Source organism: Bos grunniens, chromosome 21 (genome assembly GCF_055505025.1).
Source record: "Bos grunniens cultivar Pamir isolate PY7600 chromosome 21, Bosgru_T2T1.0, whole genome shotgun sequence".
Taxonomy (NCBI): domain Eukaryota; kingdom Metazoa; phylum Chordata; class Mammalia; order Artiodactyla; family Bovidae; genus Bos; species Bos grunniens.
The window spans coordinates 63,035,444-63,050,222 of NC_141185.1; the positions used below are offsets into that span (position 1 = coordinate 63,035,444).

Here is a 14,779-nt window from a genome sequence, read left to right on the forward strand (position 1 = left end):
TTTCCATACGTTTAAATTCATTTTCAAGCATTCACTATACTAAAAATGAGGCACCTATGCACCAAGAGTGAGATACCAGTTTCTATATGTTAGTCCCATCAAATCAGTCTCTCTCTCTATCTCTCTCTCTCGATTGATAGATGAATATAGATAAAATGTATTTAAGGTGTTTGAAATATCATGCTGTGAGCTTGGAACATTGTTCCTTCCTGAAACAAGCAGTTGTGTCATAAGCATATAGGATTGTAAAGGCTAGGTGTATTTTTAAATGGTTAATCTGGCCTTATGGAAAAGTGTTTAGTATTCTTTTTTGTGTGTCTATTTTAACTTTGAAAATTCCATTTATAAAATCATTGAATGCACATTAAATAGGTTTTTTTAAAAAATAGAAAGTAGGTAGGGGCAAATGATGATCCAGTCTTCAACCCTTGTTTAGGATATCTCTACAGCTTTCATTTTTAAACAAATATTTTTAATATTAATACTTTACAGAATTTTAGTAATTTTTAATGTTTGTTTTCTTTTGAAAAATATTCAGATACAGACATCCCTTGGTATCTGTGGGGAACTGGTTCTAGTACTCACTCCAGTACCAAAATCAGAGGCTACTCAAGTGCCTTGTATAAAATGGTTTGGTATTTGCATATAACCAATGCACATCTTCCTGTATACTTTACATCATCTCTGCTGCTGCTGCTGCTAACTTGCTTCAGTCGTGTCCGACTCTATGTGACCCCATAGACGGCAGCCCACCAGGCTCTGCTGTCCCTGGGATTCTCCAGGCAAGAACACTGGAGTGGGTTGCCGTTTCCTTCTCCAATGCATGAAAGTGAAAGTGAAAGAGAAGTCGCTCAGTCATGTCTGACTCTTCATGACTTCATGGACTGCAGCCTACCAGGCTCCTCTGTCCATGGGATTTTCCAGGCAAGAGTACTGGAGTGGGTCGCCATACATCATCTCTAGATTATTTATAATACCTAATACAGTGTAAATGCTATATAAGTAGTTGTGAAGACAGTGTGAATGTTATATAATAGTTGTTGGTGTAGCAATTCAAGTTTTGCTTTTTGAAACTTTCTGGAATATTTTTTCCCAGATTATTTTTGATGCATGGTTAGTTGAATCCAAGGATACAGAACTCACACAGACCGATTGTACATATTTCAGTTTGTAAATGTACTAGATGTACAGACTTTTTAACTTTGAGCATATTTTTCTGTAAAAGTTTGTTGCTAAGTGAAAAATATCAATCTGGAAATTTTTTTTACATTTTTGGCAATAAAACACTTGCAGTTTTGCAGATACTTAACATTTATTTATTTATATTTTTAAGAGAATAATTTTAACCTCTATAAATATCAAGCAAGTACTTCATCATTTTAAGAAAATAATTAAAAATTTTATCGTTCATACAGTTAAGTAGTTCTTTAATGTTCTGTGTTGAAAAGAGCTAAGTTTAAGTGAAAAACTGGCAGTGAGTGTAATACTAACTAGTATTAGAAAGTAATACTAGAAAGTTACTTTCTAGTGTGATAACTACTAGTTATATGTAGTACTGTTTAAATTATAACAAAATACTGAAAATTCAATTCCTTCAGTTCAGTTGCTCAGTCGTGTACTACTCTTTGCCACCCCATGAATCGCAGCACGCCAGGCCTCCCTGTCCATCACCAACTCTTGGAGTTCACCCAGACTCACGTCCATCGAGTCAGTGATGCCATCCAGCCATCTCATCCTCTGTCATCCTCTTCTCCTCCTGCCCCCAGCCCCTCCCAGCATCAGAGTCTTTTCCAATGAGTTAACTCTTCGCATGAGGTAGCCAAAGTACTGGAGTTTCAGCTTCAACATCAGTCCTTCCAAAGAACACACAGGGCTGATCTCCTTTAGAATGCACTGGTTGGATCTCCTTGCAGTCCAAGGCACTCTCAAGAGTCTTCTCCAACACCACAGTTCAAAAGCATCAATTCTTCGGTGCTCAGCCTTCTTCACAGTCCAACTCTCACATCCATACATGACCACAGGAAAAACCATAGCCTTGACTAGAGGGACCTTTGTTGGCAAAGTAATATCTCTGCTTTTGAATATGCTATCTAGGTTGGTCATAACTTTCCTTCCAAGGAGTAAGCAAGCGTCTTTTAATTTCATGGCTGCAGTCACCATCTGCGGTGATTTTGGAGCCCCAAAAAATAAAGTCTGACACTGTTTCCACTGTTTCCCCATCTATTTCCCATGAAGTGATGGGACCGGATGCCATGATCTTCGTTTTCTGATGTTGAGCTTTAAGCCAACTTTTTCGCTCTCCACTTTCACTTTCATCAATTCCATAGTCATAATAAATAATCTTTTAAATACTTAATGGTCATATGTGAGTAGTGGCCACCATATTGGGTGGGTAGATAGAAAATATTTCCATGTTGTAGAAAATTCTGTTGGACCAGTGGTGTGTGTGACTGAAAAAAAAAATTAGAATCAATAGTAGCAACTCATTATTATCATGAAAATCAAACTACCACTATGAGTTAATGCTACAGAATTATAAAGAAAAATGATGCCAGAGTTCTTTTTTAGGCACTTCAAAGACAACTTTAGAAACAAAAGAATTTGTCCACATTTTGAAAATTTTACCTTCCCTCAGTTTGTACCCCTCCTTTCCATTTCCTTTCCTTTTGAAATGGCTTTATTTTAATATTTGTAATGCTTGTATTCAATGAATTTCCAATGAAATTTTTATTTTAATGAACTTGGGACATAAAATATTTGTGATTGTTCTGATGGGTGCATTCCAAGAAATTTGAATATTTGCTACGGTTTTCTTTCTTTTTTTTTTTTTAAGAACCATTAAAATAAACTCTAAAGATGTTATGTTTTCGTATCTGGGTAATCAAAATTTGCATTTTCTCATAAAACACTGATGTATGTTTGGGATTATCTTTTTATATTGCTTATGAATAGAGTGCCCATTATTTGCACATTATAGTCTCATTACATTTTTCCTGGGAAACAGGATGTCAGTGGTAACTTCTAGTGGTCCTTGACCTAACTGATTGCACAGCCCTTGTTAGGAGTGGTTGGGAGGGGTTAGTGAGCTATTAATGCTCTTAAAAGCATTTCTTATTGCCCCTTCTCCCTCTCCTTAGCACCTCCTCTCTTCCCCTGCCAATATGTGTCTCAGGCTTTCTAGGGTTATTCACATGAAAACCATAGTTAATAACATTTCGTTATGTTACTTATTGCAGAAGAAATGAAAACTGTCAAGAGATTTTGATGATAGTAGATGGAGGTATTGAGAATCTGTTGTGGTTTTCTGTCTCCAGAAAACATCAAGGAAATATGACGGGTGTTTAAGACAAGGCTCATGCTTTTTTGGTCTGCTTAACATTTATTTCAAGGGAAATTTTAAGAGAAGAAACTGAGTAGTTAATGGAAGTGAGCCAAGAGATAAGAGGGTAAACGCTAAGGGACATTGTGGGGCAGACGGTGAGTAGGGCTGTGATGGCATTTCTGCTGTTGTGGGCCAGGAAAGGTGGGGCTGCTCATCTGCCTCTGTTCCCATTAGCCTGCCAGGGCTTCTGACTTGACTGTTGAGAGATCTTGCTCTATAACATACATAAAAGGAGGGAAAATACTGGAGGAGGAATGAACTAATATTCCTGGTAGTAAAGAGGTTTTCTTTGGTTGTTCTCATATAACCCCATGGTATTTAACTTGTGCTGTATGCTTGCCCAGAAAAAGTGATACCAAATTATTGATCCAACTAGAAAGCTTGTTGAGTATGTTGTGGTGGTTTTTGAATGAAGTAACTTTATTAAAATTAAAAATAATTTATTGAGGTGAAATTCACTTCATGAAAAATTAACCATTTTAAAGTGAAAAATCAGTAGCATTCAGAATATACGCAGTGTTGCACACCGTCACCTTTGTTTAGTTCCAAACATACCCATCACTCAGAAGCAAAGCCCCTTGTCCATTAAGCAGCCTCTTCCTACTCCCCTCTACGCCCCAGGCCTGGAGCCCCAGTCTGTGTTCTCTCTCTCTGGATTTATCTGTTTTGGATATTTCATATATTGGGATCATTCAGTGTATCACCTTTGTGTCTGACTTCTTTTCACTTAGCAAAATGTTCTCAAGTTTCATGCAGGTGGTAGCGTGTGTCATTCCTTCATTCCTTATGATTTAATAAAGATTCCACAGTGTGTATATACCACAGTTTGTTTATCTGTTCATCCGTTGATGGACATTTGGGCTGTTCTCACCTTATAGCTATTATGAACACTGCTGCTATGAACATGGGTATACATGTAAATGTTTAAGTACCTGCTTTTAATTATTTGGGGTATATATAGGAGTAGAAATATGAAACCTTATGGCAATTCTATGTTTAACTTTTTGAGCAACAGCCAAACTTTGCTATAGTGGCTGAACCATTTTACATTACTGCCAGCAGTGTACAAGGGTTCCTATTTCTCAGTTCCTCATCAGTAGTTGTTAAGTTTACATTTTTAACAAATTATGGCCATCCTGGTGGTTTTGAAGTGGTACCTCATTGTGGTTTTGATTTGCATATCCCTAATGAGATGCTGGTGGCTCAGATGGCAAAGCGTCTGCCTGCAATGTGGGAGACCCGGGTTCAATCCCTGGGTTGGGAAGATCCCCTAGAGAAGGAATGGCAGTCCACTCCAGTACTCTTGCCTGGAGAATCCCGTGGACGGAGGAGCCTGGTAGGCTGCAGTCCATGGGGTCCCAAAGAGTTGGACACGACTGAGTGACTTCACTTTAATGCTAATGAAGTTGGGTGTCTTCATGTGCTTATTGGCGGGTTGCATGTCTTCTTTAAAGAATGTCTTCTCAAGTCCTTTGGCCATTTTTCAAGGGATTGGTTTTTGTTTTTTTTTTTTTGTGATTGAGTTGTAAGTGTTCTAGACACTTACCAGGTATATGGTTTGCAGATATTTTCTCCCATTTTATATATTGCCTTTCAGTTTCTTGTAATGTTCTCTTACGCAGAAAATTTTTAATTTTGATAAAGTCTGGCTTATCTGTTTTTTCTATCGGTGCTCCTGCTTTTGGCCTATGATCATGAAGATTTACTCATGGTTCCCTCCATGAATTTTATTGTTTCAGCACTTAGATATAAGTCATTGATAGATCCATTTTTGGGAGAAGGCAATGGCACCCCACTCCAGTACCCTTGCCTGGAAAATCCCATGGATGGAGGAGCCTGGTAGGCTGCAGTCCATGGCGTCACAAAGAGTCGGGCATGACTGAGCGTCTTCACTTTCACTTTTCTTTTTCATGCATTGGAGAAGGGAATGGCAACCCACTCCAGTGTTCTTGCCTGGAGAATCCCAGGGACAGGGGAGCCTGGTGGGCTGCCATCTATGGGGTCGCACAGAGTCGGACACAACTGAAGCAACTTAGCAGCAGCAGATCCATTTTTAGTTAACTTTTGTATATGGTGTGAAGTAGAGGTCTGCCTTTATTTTACTTTTTAATAACTGCTATAAAAATATGCATTTAATTCAGGACTTCTTTGAAATGTGTTGTTAGAGGTAGGATGGAGCATATTTTGCTGAGCCCTGAATCCTAGTGATTCAATGATTTTTTTTTTTTTTTTTTTTTTCATACTGCACTACTCTCGCCAATCTCTGGGGGACTTTGGTTCATGGTGTCTTTACTCAGGGATGAAAGCTGGTAAAGGTCGCTGTGGACCTCTCATGTGCAAACTCTCTAAGGTCTCTGCTGCTGCTGCTGCTAAGTTGCTTCAGTGGTGCCCGACTCTATGCGACCCCATAGACGGAAGCCCACCAGGCTCCCCCGTCCCTGGGATTCCCCAGGCAGGAACACTGGAGTGGGTTGCCATTTCCTTCTCCAATGCATGAAAGTGAAAAGTGAAAGTGAAGTCCCTTGGTTGTGTGCGACTCGTAGCGACCCCATGGACTGCAGCCCACCAGGCTCCTCCATCCATGGGATTTTCCAGACAAGAGTACTGGAGTGGGGTGCCATTGCCTTCTCTGCTCTAAGGTCTCTAGTTTGACTTAATTCCATTGACCAAAGCAAGTCACTTAACCATGTTGAACTTAAGTGCAATCCTGCCTGTTGCCCAGAAGGAGAAAGGAAAGTAAGTGGTGCACAGTGACTATAAGAGAATGCAATTGAACATGTGTTTGCAACATATTTGAAGTATTTGTTCCAAGATACACAATTTTAAAACATTCCCATTGAAGGAGGTTGTAAGTTCTCCATAACAGTACATGGTAAAGCATCACTGATTCAAGATTTGAAGTGAATTTTATACTGTGTTTACTGAAGTTTACTTTTACATTATTTATAAAGAAAAATTATTAAGTGATACTATGAAATTTAATGATGGGAATTTTGGTTTAATTTATAAAACAGTTTTCAATTAGTTTAGAAGGAAGTATTCATACTCAAGGAATTTGGGTACAGATTGTTTATCTATTAAAACTTTTGTATGTCAAATTTGTGAAAAAGAAGGAAATAATAGTAATAATAGTTTTGCAAGGCACTTTAAGATTATTGTTCTTAATCGATCAGGATTTTAAAATTTGAAAACATTTAAAACTTAGTAGTCTGAGTCCTGTTTGTGTGGCACCTGTAATCCAGCATTAGAGCTTAGTTGCTCTGAGTGTTAGTCGCTTAGTTGTGTCCGACTCTTCATGACCCATGGACTGGGACCCGCCAGGCTCCTCTGTCCATGGGATTTCCCAGGCAAGATTTCCCACTGGAGTGCATTGCTGTTCCCTTCTCCAGGGGATTTTTCTGACACAGGGATCAAACCTGGGTCTCCAGCATTGCAGGTGGATTCTTTACCATCCGAGTCACCTGGGAAGCTCCTTAGTTACTCACAGAGTAACAACAATGTTGATGTTAATATATAGTGATCCAGTCTCTTACCTGCTTTTCATAAACTATGTAAATAGGAAAATTAAAATATATAGTGTTTCTCATATTATTTAGTTTCATTGCTAAAATGTACCACTAGGAAGCAGAGAATGATATTTTAGAGCACCAGTAGATGTCAGCCACAGCCTATGCAGCAGGCTGATTCTTTACCAGGCTTTTTGCTTTCTTTTTTTTTGAACCCAGCATCCTAATGAACTGCCAATTTTCTCAAGGTTGGTGTGCTTGTTTTTAAATTAAAACACAATGTACTTACTCGTAAAAATATAGTGATGCAGTAATGGCAGCAGAAACATTATGCAGTGCTTAATTGTGTGTGTAGGGAAATATCTCACAGAGGTAACTAGTTGGTCATGGAAAAATTGCAATACTGTCTGGTAAGAGCCAAGAAGGCATCTGTAAAGAATGACCATGGGTCCTGTAATCAGCCAGATATGGTATTGATATTATAGCAGATCAAACAAGTTGAGGTTCTAATAGCATTTCTTTTCCAGATAAGCCTTTTCTTTTTAAGAGGCACAGCCAGAAAGCTTCCTACCTCTCCTCTCCCACCCCCTCAGTGCTTTAGTTTGCCTGGAATGTCTTGTAAGTATCCCCACAGGTGGAAGTGTATATCCCTCTTACTAGGGGAGGTACCAGTACTAAAAGAAACATTTTGGAAACTTAGATCCAAGAGCAGCACTCAAGGAAAGACTTGTCATGAAGGACCTCATTGCAGATATTGATGTCAAAACATAGGGGAAAAGGAATCACAGCTTCGGCATTTGAAAACTAAAAGTGGTTTTATCAAAAGTGGAAACTTAATAAATGTTTCACTGACTTCAAAACAGTATTTAGATTCAGTGCTATTTGGTTATTATGAAAGTGTGAAGGCTATTATATATGTAACTAATTTGGGATACTGCTGCTAAGTAAATACATCAGTATGCCAATATGAAATTAATAACTTTGTCTCCTTGATTAAAATAAACCATTGTGTTCAAGATTTTTAAAAAATAGTTTTTCCTCAGTATAAAATATAAGACCCTAGTGAACTATTCCTTGGTACTGTCTTCAAAATTATATACCTTTATTCTCTGTGGCCCAGATATACCAGAAATACCAAACTAATGGCATTTCTTTTATTGAGTGTTTAGAACCTAAGTTACATATAATGTGATTGATTCCTCAATTGTGTAACAATTTATATAGTAAATTTTAAATTTGATTTTAATTTTTTTAATTTTAAAAGACATATATGCTCATTATTAAAGATTCAGATGATATAAAAATAGATGGAGAATAACAGCACTATCCTTTTCCTAATGATAATCACTGTTCTAAGCTCCTGTAAGAAAAATTACTTGTTACAAATCTCCCAAACTTTTATTTTTCTATTGACACAATTATTTTTATAAGTGCTTTTGAAATGTAAGATTTTGTCATGAGTGCTGCCAGGCAGTTACAGTAGAACAAACTGTGTTTGTGATTTCTTAAACACACCTGTCTCTCTTTTGTCTTTTCACATGTTGATTCATGTGCCTAGAAAGCTAACCAGAACGCTCCTCCTCCCTACTCCATGGCAACCTCTGATAGTTAAGTCTTTCAAGCCTCAAGTTAGTCATAATTGCTTTTAAAAAATCATTCCTGATTCTTTGTTATTGATATCTAGCTTAATTCTACAGTATGTTTTAGTGTAGAATTAAAAAATGTTACTCCTGACTCAGTGTGCTCTTTCAGTCTTGACAATTCATGTCTGTGTGTGTGTGTGAGAGAGAGAAGAGAGAGAGAGAGAGAGACACGCAGGCTGACAGGAGGCTTTTCCTTCTACCCAGGGCCTAGCCCCATCTCCCTTCCCCTCCTCCCTGTGGCCTGCTTCCTGTCCTTGTCACATCACACTCCTACTCAGAACTTAGAACCTGGTCCAGATGTGACCTCCCTTAGGACACCTGAGCTCCAGCTTACTCTGTTTATTCTGAGTTTAGTTATATCTTGGTATCTGGCCCTCTGCGATTTCAGTTCCTTTCTCCTCAGGAGTAGTTTGGGATTTTGGTTTGACAAGGGGTTGATAGTATTATATTTAGGGCTACTGTAACTAATTACACAGGCTAGGTGGCTTAAAATGCAGAAATTTACTGTCTCACAGTTCTGGAGGACAGAAGTTCCAAACCATGGTGTTGGTTGGGTTGGTTCCTTCTCAGGGCTTTGAGGAAGAGCCTCCTTTCTCTGAGCTCCCAGGGGCGGGGCGGGGTGCTTTACCAGCGGTGTTCCTTGGCTTTGTAGCTCCATCCCTCCCACCTCTGGCCCCAGCGTCACATGGTGCTATTCCCTCTGTGTCTGTTAAAACATTTTTATTTCTTCTGTGACCATGGAATATGAGATCTGGTTTCTCCAAGGGATATGGATTTTCAGTGTTCAGATGTATACGTTTAAATTGTAGTTTGATCTATGTAAGCATAAACCCAGACCTGCTGATGTATTATTTTCACATTTTCTCAAAATTTACAGCCCTTCAAAAGGTAGTACTTGTATTTAAGCTGTTTAGAAATGTTTATACATTTTTCAAAAATAAAATTTAATTCTGAGTTTTTAATTTTCAGCCAGAAAACCTTGCTCAGAAGCTTCCAAACCTTGTGGAACTGTGAGTCTGTTTATTCAAATTTTTTTTTTTTTAAAAAACAAGAATGGACATAATTTTAAGTTATTTTAAATTACAGGGAATATTTTAATGTATTAATTTATTATTTTTTGGTATTATGATCATGGTGCTCATGTAGGTAGACCTGTGGTTCTGCTAAACCCAATAGTATTTTAAAGTATCTTACCATTTACATTTATGTTTTAAATATCTTACTTCAGGGTAGTAAAGATGATGAAAGATACGTTTTTTTTTTTCTTGCAGCATCTTGGTCACAGAATCCTTTGGATAGTCCATGGAATTGGGAGTATTGGGCTTCCCAGTTGGCACTAATGGTAAAGAACCCACCTGCCAGTGCAGGAGACATAAGAGGTGTGGGTTTGATACCTGGGTCAGGAAGATCCCCTGGAGAAGGAAATGGCAACCCACTTCAGTATTCCTGCCTGCCTGGAAAACCCCATGGACAGAGGAGCCTGGAGGGCTACAGTCCATGGGGTTGCAGAGTGGGACACAGCTGAAGCGACTTAGCATGTGATTGTTAGTATTGTTACTACTACTACATATGCTACTGATATAAACAGCCTGATGGTATAAAAGATTTAAAATATAGAGTAAAAGCCTCCTTCCCTACATCCTACATTTGTTTTAGTTCTTATGATGATTACCTCCATAATACTAAATAATGTATCTTTTTAAAATGCATTTACACCTTTGTTTTTAGTATATCAACTTTATCTCTTGACTAAGGAAGATAAGAAATTTCCATATCTTGTATTTCCCTTTCTTTCTACCTGCCTCCTAATTTTGTCGAGGGAGGAATTTGCATCACCTTTTCTTGTTCTTTTTATTATTTGGCATGATTTTCAGGAGGTAAATTAGAGAGAGCTAATTTTACACCTTTATCATAAGCCAGAAGTCTCTGTCGTTTTACTTTTATTTTTGAAAAATTTCTGACCAACAAAAAAGTTGGAAGCATAGTACAATGAACATCCATACAGTTGATCTAACGTGGAGCTTAGAGGTGCCACCCTCTCACAGTTGAAAATCCAGGTATAACTTTATAGCCCTCCATTGTTTTGCCAAAAGTTTTCACTTTTGTCTCAGGTTCAAAGGATTTGTTAACAAAATGAGCCACTTGTTCTATCAGTTCAGTTCAGTCGTTCAGTTGTGTCCTACTGTTTTTGACCCCGTAGACTGCAGCACACCAGGCCTCCCTGTCCATCACCAGCTCCCGGAGCTTACTCAAACTCATGTCCATCGAGTTGGTGGTGCCATCCAACCATCTCTTCCTCTGTCATCACCTTCTCCTCCTGCCTTCAGTCTTTCCCAGCATCAGGGTCTTTTCCAGTGAGTCAGTTCTTCTCATCAGGTGGCCTAAGTATTAGAGTTTCAGCTTCAGCATCAGTCTTTCCTATGAATATTCAGGACTGATTTCCTTTAGGATTGACTGGTTAAATCTCCTTGCAGTCCAAGGGACTCTCAAGATTTTTCTCCAACACCACAGTTCAAAAGCATCAATTCTTTGGCCCTCAGATTTCTTTATAGTCCAACTCTCACATCCATACATATACTTGTTCCATACAAATAAATAATAACCAATATTTATTAGAGAATTATCTAGCTTAATTTCAATATACTAACATTAAAAGAAAAGAGAAATAGAAACAGCGGAGGATACATCACCAAACTGAATTCTCACCAACATCCAGACTCAAACAGCAGTGGAAAGTCCCGTGACACAGCACATTGGGAGTCTCAATTGGGAAAATGTCCCAGGCAGCGTGTCCGCTCAGTGGGTTAGACTTTAGAGATCGCGGTTCGGGTTCCCACTTACAATCCCAGAGGCAATCATCAATCTGTGAGCAAATAGCAGTTCTGATTTCATGTTAACGCGCAAAACTTGGAATGTTTTTAAATCTGGGGCTTGGTTGGCCAGCTTGCCCCCAGAGGCTTAACAATCTCAAGATTCATCCCCTGTCTTATCTATGATGCTGCCAGTCTTGCATTCACAGAAGGCAGTCACTCACAGTCAGGGCAGTGTCCAGGCAGGTTAGAAGCAAGGTCAGAGGCCTGCTCTGCTTTGTCTCTGAAGCCTAAACAAGACTTTTTAATTTCCGTAACATCCACATCCATAGTTCCATATCTGTGGACTCACACAAGCTTGGATGGTGTAGTACTTAGTAGAAATTTGTTGAAAAAAAATCAGAATGTAATTGGACCTGTGCACTTTAAACCCTCTTGTTCAAGGACAGGCTTCACCTAAATGTAACCAGTTAACATTTTGCTTCATTTCCTTCCTCTCTTCCCCCTTCTACTCTCTCTTTACTGCCCCTCTTTCCCCCTTTTCCTTTCCTTTCTCCCTCTCTCTCTTACACACAAATTGCACACATTATAGTGTGTGTGTGTGCGTGCGCACACTCAGTTGTGTTCGACTCTCTGTGGCCCCATGGACTATAACCCACCAGGCTCCTCTGACCATGGAATTTTGGAGTAGGTTGCAATTTCCTACTCCAAGGAGTCTTCCCTGATTAGGGATGGAACCCACGTCTCGGGCAGGTGGATTCTTTACCACTAGTGCCACCTGGGAAGCCCCTATGTATCTAAGAATAAAGACATTCTTGCACATAATTTTATTATTTTTAGGTCTAAGAAAAGTAGTATTAATTCAATAATATCATCTAATATACAGTTCATATTTAAATTATCCCAATTTGCCCTCAAGATTTTTTTTTTTTAAGTCGATGTCTGGATTTTTGAAGTAGATGTCTTGTTTGATTGTTTCTTCTGGACTAGGTTCACTTTAAATATCTTCAGTGATGTTCTGCCCTATTTGGTTTATCAAGGTTTTGTTTTCATTCTCTTATATATATTATATGTGTATTTATTTTTTTCTGAAGCGTGTTTTTTCACCCCTAACTACTTTAGTATATATTTCTAAGAACAGGGATGTATTAACATTTTTTAGCCCTACTTTTCTATCCTTAATATATAACTTTATATTTTTCTCCATATAGGTTTTGAACATTTCTAATAGTTTTTTCCTAAATGTTTAATTTTTTTGCTGTGTAAATGATTTTTCTTATCTGTTATATCTTCTAACTGAGTAATTTTTGTTATAGGAGCACTATGGTTTTTTGCGTATTAACTTTATATCTTGCTCCTTCCTGAAATCTTCTATTGTTTGAATTAATCATTGATTCTCCGGAGTTTTCCAGGTATACTCTACTCTCATGTCTGAAAATACAGTGTTATGTCTTCTTTTCCAAATCTTTATTTTCTCTATTCTGATTGCATTGACTAGTCCTTCTCCAGAGCAGTGTAAAATAGTATTTGAGGTAGTAGGCATCCTTGTCTTCTTTAAGACCTTAGTGGGAATATCTCCAGGTTTCATCCACTAAGAAAGATGCTGGCCTTACAGTTAACACAATTCTTATGTGTTAAGTAAATATCCATCTGTGTTAATAATCTATTGCTGCTCTACAGATTATCTCAAAATGTAGTTGCTTGAAGTGTAGGGGTAGTTAAAAGAATAAACACTTATTCTCTCGTATTTTTTGAAGGTCCAGAATCTGAGCTTGGCTTAGCTGGATCCCTTTGCTTCAGTGTCTCTCTGAAGGCTTTAATCAAGATTGTTGCCCAGGGCTGCTGACTTACCTGAAAGCTCACCTGAGGAAAGATCCTCTCTCTGTGTTCACTCATATAGTTATTGGCAGGATTCAACCAATTCCTTGCAGGTTGTTAGACTGAGAGCGTCAGTTCCTAGCTGGCTGTTGGCCCTTAGTTCATCACCACTTAGCCTCTATTATGTAGCTCACAACATGGCAGCTGACTTCGATCAGAGTGAGCAAGCAGAAGAGTATGCGAGAGCGGAGCCCTTGCCCCTTTCTAGTCTAATCATGGAAGTGGCATCGCATCACTTGCTGTGACACTCAAGGGGAGGCCGTTACACAAGGCCTCCATGCCAAGGAGTGGGGACCACTGGGGACCATCCTAGGTGCTGCCTACCACACTATTAATTCCTGCTTTCTCAAGAATTTTTTTATTAGTAATGGGTATGACATTTTTTCAGACTTTAAATCTAATGGAAAAATCCTTGAGGCCTTCAGGCCAAAAGGTGAACCAGTCATGAAGATGAAGAAGATTGCAACATAAGACTCCAAGCTGAGTAATCTACACAATGGCAGTTCAATTCTGGATTGACAGTTTTTATTTTTTTGAGCTTCTTGAAAGTATTTGACTATCTTCAGATCTCCATAGATTCTCATAAGAAGTCAGTGGAATTTTCATCATTCTCCACATGTGTGTAATATATCATTTTTCTCTGACTTCTTTGAAGATTTTCTTTTGATCTTGGCTTTTAGCAATTTAACTGTGATGTGCCTTGGTATAATATTCTTTGTATTTATCTTGGAGTCTGCTGAGCTACTTGAATCAGTGAATTTATGTCTTTTACCAAATTTGGGACATTTTCAAACATTATTTCTTCAAATACTTTTTATGCACCTTTTCCTCTCTCTCTTTATTGGACTCAGTTTACATATATCTTGTTGATATTGTCCTACATACCTCTCAGGGACTTCATGTTTCCTCCTTTTTTTCTCTGCACTTAGATTGAATCATTTATATTGATCTGTCTCCAAGATCTTGAATTGGTAGAATTAATATAGTTAAAATAGCCATACCGTGCAAGCAATCTACAGATTTAATTGTGATACCTATCAAATTACCCATGACATTTTTCACAGAAGTAGAACAAATAATCCTAAAATTTATATGGAACTACAAAAGACCCAGGCTTACTAAAGCAATCCTAAGGAAAAAGGAACAAAGCTGGAGATACAACCCTTTTAGACTTCAGATAGTATTTCAGAGCTACAGTAATCAAAACAGTGTGTTATATTCTTTTATTCACCTTTATCCAGTAAGCATTTCAGTTCTAGAATATTCTTTCTTTCATCCTTTCTTAGTTTCTGTTTCTCTGCTAAGATGTCCTTATCTTTTCATTAAGATATATTTTACTTTAGACCACTGTGCATAATTATAACAACTACTTTTAGAGAGTTGTCTGCTAATTCCCAACATCAGAGTTGCCTTGGGGTTGCTATACATTGTTTGTCATCATTGACATTTTCCTGAGTGTTCATATGTTAAGTAATTTTAGGTTATAGCCTGACAATTGAGGATATGTGTTTTAGATACTAAAATCTGTTAATGTCTTTGAAGAGTGTTGATGTTTTGTTT

The 14,779-nt window shown here is 38.1% G+C and overlaps 1 protein-coding gene across 19 annotated transcripts in view; it reads left to right on the forward strand.

Annotated features, from left to right (window-relative positions):
- Positions 1 to 14,779, forward strand: part of LRRC28 (leucine rich repeat containing 28) — a 193,982-nt gene that overhangs the window by 14,974 nt on the left and 164,229 nt on the right. For all 19 annotated transcript variants that reach the window (XR_015150156.1, XR_015150155.1, XR_015150162.1 and 16 more), the window contains exon 3: positions 9,501 to 9,541. Coding sequence is in view for 10 of the 19 variants with exons in the window: in XM_086364826.1 (XP_086220952.1) it covers positions 9,501 to 9,541 (41 nt within the window). In the remaining 9 variants the exon portion in view is untranslated. The remainder of the gene's footprint in view (positions 1 to 9,500; positions 9,542 to 14,779) is intronic.